The 5607-nt window shown below is 35.5% G+C and overlaps 1 protein-coding gene across 1 annotated transcript; it reads right to left on the bottom strand.

The window, feature by feature from the left end:
- Positions 1-981: 981 nt before the first annotated feature.
- Positions 982-1560, bottom strand: LOC118488922 (secreted RxLR effector protein 161-like). The gene has a single exon (XM_035986355.1). The coding sequence runs from the start codon at positions 1558-1560 to the stop codon at positions 982-984; it is 579 nt and encodes a 192-aa protein (XP_035842248.1).
- Between the last annotated feature and the right edge of the window lie 4047 nt (positions 1561-5607).

Raw genomic sequence — 5607 nt, 5'->3', positions numbered from 1 at the left:
GATGAATGTAACATGTGTTACACCAAAACTTTTTTATTTTTTTTAAAATATCTACTCGGCGCTTTTTTGATTTTTTTTGTCCAAAACCCTTAAAAACATGTATATAACATGTGTAAATTTTTTCAAGAAAAAAAATATCGGGAGCTTTGAGTTTCCCGGGTTTTCTAAATTAAAGTGAGTTTTCTATACATCCTTCCCCTATATATATATATATATATATATATAGGGTAATGCTAGACAAAAAACCCTAAAATTCTTAGAAAACTCTGGAAACCCAAATCTCCCCCCATTTTTACCCAACCTCCCGACATTTTTTTTTTAAATTACACATGTAATATACAGGTTTTAGAGTGTTTTGGGCCAAAAAAAAACAAAAAAGCGCCGAAGGGATTTTTTAAAAAAAAATAAACAAAATTCAGTGCCTAACATGTGTTAGACAAAAATGCTGAAAGTTGCTGAAATTTTTTTTTTAAATTATTCTTTCGGCGCTTTTTTGATTTTTTTGGCCCAAAACTCTTAAAAACATGTATATTACATGTGTTATTTTTTTCAAAACAAAAAATGTCGGGAGGTTGGGTTTTCTAGGGTTTTTTATATAGATAGGGTTTTCTATCTAGCCCTACCCTATATATATATATATGTATATGCATATATATCTAACACCCTCCCGTAAGCTAGATCATCTAGGTGACATGCGCAGAAGTTCCTTTAGCCGAATGAAATCCTTTGGCTGTAATGCTTTTGTCATGATATCAACTAATTGATCTTTTATTGCACAAAAGATAACAGTTACTTCTCTCTTCTTGATTAAATCTCTGATGAAATGATACTTAACTCTTATATGCTTGCTTTTTCCATGGTAAACGGGATCTCTAGCCAGACATATAGTTGACTTATTGTCACGGTATATAGGAATTGAGAAATCATTCTTTCCTTGTAAGTCATCTAAAATTCCCTTGATCCATATAGCTTGACAACCAGTCAAGGACATGCCATATATTCGGCTTCTGTTGAAGACAGTGCTACCACCTTTTGTTTCTTTGACTGCCACGAAATAGGACCTGATCCTAAGTGAAAAATGTATCCAGAAGTGCTCTTGCTATCATCCATATCTCCTGCATAATCACTATCACTAAAACCCACAAGATTTTTCTTTCCTCCTCTAGAATATGTAATTCCTTGATCTTGTGTCCCTTTGATGTATTTTAGTATGTGTTTGGCTGCTTCCCAGTGACTCTTCTTTGGACATTCCATGAACCTGCTAACTTTACTTATTGCAAACATGATGTATGGTCTTGTATTGGTTAAATACATCAGACTTCCTACTAGGCTTCGATATATACCTTCATCTACAAAATCTTCTGGATCATCTTTGGACAACTTTAGTCCATATTCCATAGGTGTAGACACGGTATTGCATTGTGTCATTCTATACTTCTCTAACAGATTTCTCATGTACTTTCTTTGAGAAAGAATGATGTTTCCATTCTCATACAGTACCTCCATACCAAGGAAATAGTGTAACCGTCCCATATCAGTCATTTCAAACTCCTTATTCATTGAGCTTTTAAATTTAGTAATTAAGTGCATGGAGCTGCTTGCAATTATTAAGTCATCGACATACAATCATATCACTAACTTTCCTTCTTTGGTGTCTTTAATGTATAAAGTATGTTCGTATGCACATTTCCTAAACTCATGTTGCATGAAGTATGAGTCTATGCGACTGTACCATGCTCTAGGTGCTTGCTTTAGGCCATAGAGAGCTCGTTTGAGATGACATACCTTTCGTTCTTCTCCTTGTTTAATGTATCCTTGAGGTTGCTCTATAAAGACTTGTTCCTTTAGTTTCCCATTTAAGAAGGTCGTTTTGACGTCCATTTGATGAAGATGCCACCCATATTGTGCTGCTAGGGCTAACACTAAACGAACTGTTTCGAATCTTATTACTGGTGCAAACACCTCTTGATAATCTATTCGATACTTTTGCTTGTATCCTTTCACTACCAGCCTGGCTTTGTATTTGTCCACATTCCCCTTTTCATCATACTTCGTTTTGTAAATCCATTAATTTTACTCCTATTGGTTTTTAATGTTTTGGTGGATCCACTAGTACCCATGTTTGATTTTTGTTAATGGATTCCATTTCTTTGTCCATTGCTTCTATCCATCTCGAATCTTTACTCGCCTCTTCATAAGTTGTCGGATCTATGCTTGTATAGAGAACAAAATTCACCACTTGACTTTCATTATATTTTTGTAACACTTCTGCATCAGTGAGTTCTCTAGTGTCTCGGTATATATTGCTGATGCTTTTAGTCCGAATGATTTCATTTTCTGAGTCTGATGATGAGGAATCAACATTCCAGTGTTGGACTTGATCATCGTTCTGCTGTTGAATCTGATCCGTTCCCGAGTCATCATCATTCTGTTGGTTATTGTTGTTTGTTTCTTGAATTTGTTCTTCACCTACCGAATCTGCAGTGGAGTTATTTGTATCTTGTTCTCGGTCCTTATCCGACGCATCATTGTCTCGGATTTGTCTTTTATCTTCATCAGATATAACGAATGGTACATTTGATACTCCACAGTCGAAAACCCATCTCTTATTTTCATCAAATATCACATCACGACTGATGATAATCTTGTTGGTTTGAGGGTTATACAACTTATACCCCTTGCTGGTTTCACTATACCCAACAAAAATTGTCTTTTCAGTCTTGTTGGATAGTTTGTCTCTATGTTGCTTAGGTATGTGAACATAAGCTAGACAACCAAACACTTTCAGATGTTCTACATTTGGTTTCTGTCCGTTCCATGCTTCATACGGAGTAATATTTAGTCTACTTTTCGTAATGGTTTGGCTAAGAATATAGGTAGTGCATGCTACAGCTTCCGCCCAGTAACAATTCGGTAATTGTTTGATGTTCATCATGCTCTTGCTTAATTCCATTAGTGTCCTGTTCTTCTGTTCGGCTACTCCGTTCTGTTGAGGAGAATAGCTATTCGTAAGTTGATGACGAATTCCATTGAGTTTCAGATAATCCTGAAATAGTTTGCTGCAATATTCTCCTTCGCGATCCATTCTTAAGGTTTTAACTAAATGACTCGATTGCTTCTCATTCAAGGTTTTGAATATCTTAAAATAATTCAGTGCCTCAGATTTGAATTTGAGAAAGTATACACATGTCTTTCGAGTATAATCATCGATGAATGTAATAAAATATCTACATCCACCTATTGATTCCGTTCTCATTGGACCGCATATGTCAGAATGAACGAGTTGTAGGGGTTCATTTGCTTGCCACGTCATTTTCTTTTGAAAAGGTTTCCTTGCTTGCTTTCCAGATATGCATCCTTCACACACACTATCATCTTTTTTCATTTTTGGTAATCCAACTACTAGCTCCTTGTTTCCCATATCAATCAATGTGTCCATGTTCACATGTCCAAACGTTTATGCCACAGATTTGAAGTGTTCTTAATTGTCATATTCATGACAAACTGCAAATCATTTCCAGGACATAAGGGAAACATCTTATTGTTTGTCATCTTGACAATAACTAAGACTTCATTATTTGCATCTTTGATAGTTCATCTGTCGCCTTTGAATGAGACATCATACCCCTTTTTGTATGAGTTGTCTTACACTTAACAGGTTATGTTTTAAACCCTTCACATAAAATACATTTGGTATCTTTCTTGCTCGTGCTCGTATTGAAATAGAGACATCTCCGCTGCCTAATACCTCCAACCGCTTGTCGTCACCCGTCCGCACCTCTTTCTATAATGATTCATCGAGATGAGTGAAAAGTTCTCGGTTACAAGTCATATGATTGCTGCAACCACTATCGAGATACCAACAGTCACTTTTGACTGTCTCTTCCATATTGAATATCATGAACATAGTATCTTCTTGTTCATCCGTTTCTTCCTCCTTGTGAATTAACACATTATCCGATCTTTAACGTTCATCCTTTTGTTGACAGAACTTGGCAGTATGACCAAGTTTATGACAATTAAAACATCTAATCGAATTCATATTCCTACCCCTGTTCTTGTATCGTCCTCTCCCTGCGGATTCATTTCTAAATGTTTGTTTATATCTGTCTTGGTTTGCATTCGTAACTTGAAATGCGTGTTCGACTGGACTGTCATCATATCGCTTCAATCTCAATTCATGAGATTGAAGAATCCCCATTAATTCTTCAGTGGAAACATCTCCCAGATTTTTCGTTTCTTCTATTGTGATTACGACTGACTCGAAATTTCGAGTTAGGCTTCGTAGGACTTTTTCTACAATTTTCTGTTCATCTATCTTTTCTTCGTTCATTCTCAATTGATTCACTATATGGGTTGTTCTGTTGAAGTAATCTTCAACAGATTCACCCTCCTCTTTCATATTTAAAGAATCGAATTCACATCTAAGAGATTGGAGTTTCACAGTTTTTACCCGGCTTTCTCCCTTGTATGATTTATGAAGAATGGTCCATGCTTCCTTCACTGATCTTGCCAGAGAAATTCTTTCAAACACCGTATCAATTACAGACTGAAAAATAACGTGCAGAGCTCGTTTACCCTTTTTCACAGAATCTCGATATGTTGCGGTTGCCTCTTCGGTAGGATTTGATCCCGGTTCTTGATATCCATCATCAACAATCGTTCATAATTCCTGTGACTCGAGTAATACCTTCATTTGTATGTGCCAATGATAATAATTTTGTCCAGTCAGTTTGGGGATCTGTGTTTGAATTCCTTGTGTTTGATTCATGTTCTTGAATCAAAAAAAAAAAAAAAAAAATCTTTTAACGTGAATCGAATGCTTGTATCTTGGATCGGATGTGGCTCAGATACCACTATGTTGGTAATTCGTTAAACTTGAATGAGGATTTCCTTAGGTTTTGCAGAATTCGAATAATATTGTTCATATAATATGAATTGATGAAAACTGAATGTTATGTTACAGACGTATATATATGTGTACATGAAATATAGAGATATGACCGATAACTACCCTATACATATAACTTATGATAAACCGTAAATAATAATAATAATTATAATAGTAACGATATCTAGCTTATATGTATCAGATATATATATGCATATATATCTAACATATGATACAATAACCTATTTCAAGAACAATATGTTTTACCTGAGCACAAGCATCTGCTCCAGATACGATCGTAGCATCAGATTCTTTTAACACATTGCCCCAGTCTCGGACCCGTCTGAAATCAGTGCACTTATTCAAATCAGAACCAACTGGAGGCTCACCTAGCTGCCGACAAAACAAATTTGAATCAAACACAGTAATATAAGCAAGCAAAAAAGAATCAGATGTATGTGTTAGTAACTCAGATAAAAGTTACGTGTATTCTAACCATCATTTATCACTTGGTCTATGAGGTTACCTGTAAGTGCCTTCGACAATTCTGTGGCTTTTGAAAGCCTTACTTTAACATCGACATAATCTAACATTAACAACTGCTCTTCAAAACTAATCTCAAAGTTGCAACAAAGAAGTCTGCTGGTTTGTGCAGAGGAACTGTTTCCAAAAGAACTTTGGTTCTCCAAACAGTTTTTTGTTTCTAGAGAAAAATA

This window comes from Helianthus annuus, chromosome 17 (assembly GCF_002127325.2).
Source record: "Helianthus annuus cultivar XRQ/B chromosome 17, HanXRQr2.0-SUNRISE, whole genome shotgun sequence".
Lineage (NCBI taxonomy): Eukaryota > Viridiplantae > Streptophyta > Magnoliopsida > Asterales > Asteraceae > Helianthus > Helianthus annuus.
The sequence above is the reverse complement of the archived record's forward strand: the minus strand, read 5'-3'. Positions and strand labels throughout refer to the sequence as shown.

Coding starts and splice junctions, on each gene's coding strand:
- LOC118488922 (XM_035986355.1), bottom strand. CDS start 1,560: ATGAATAAGGAGTTTGAAATGACTGATATGGGACGGTTACACTATTTC.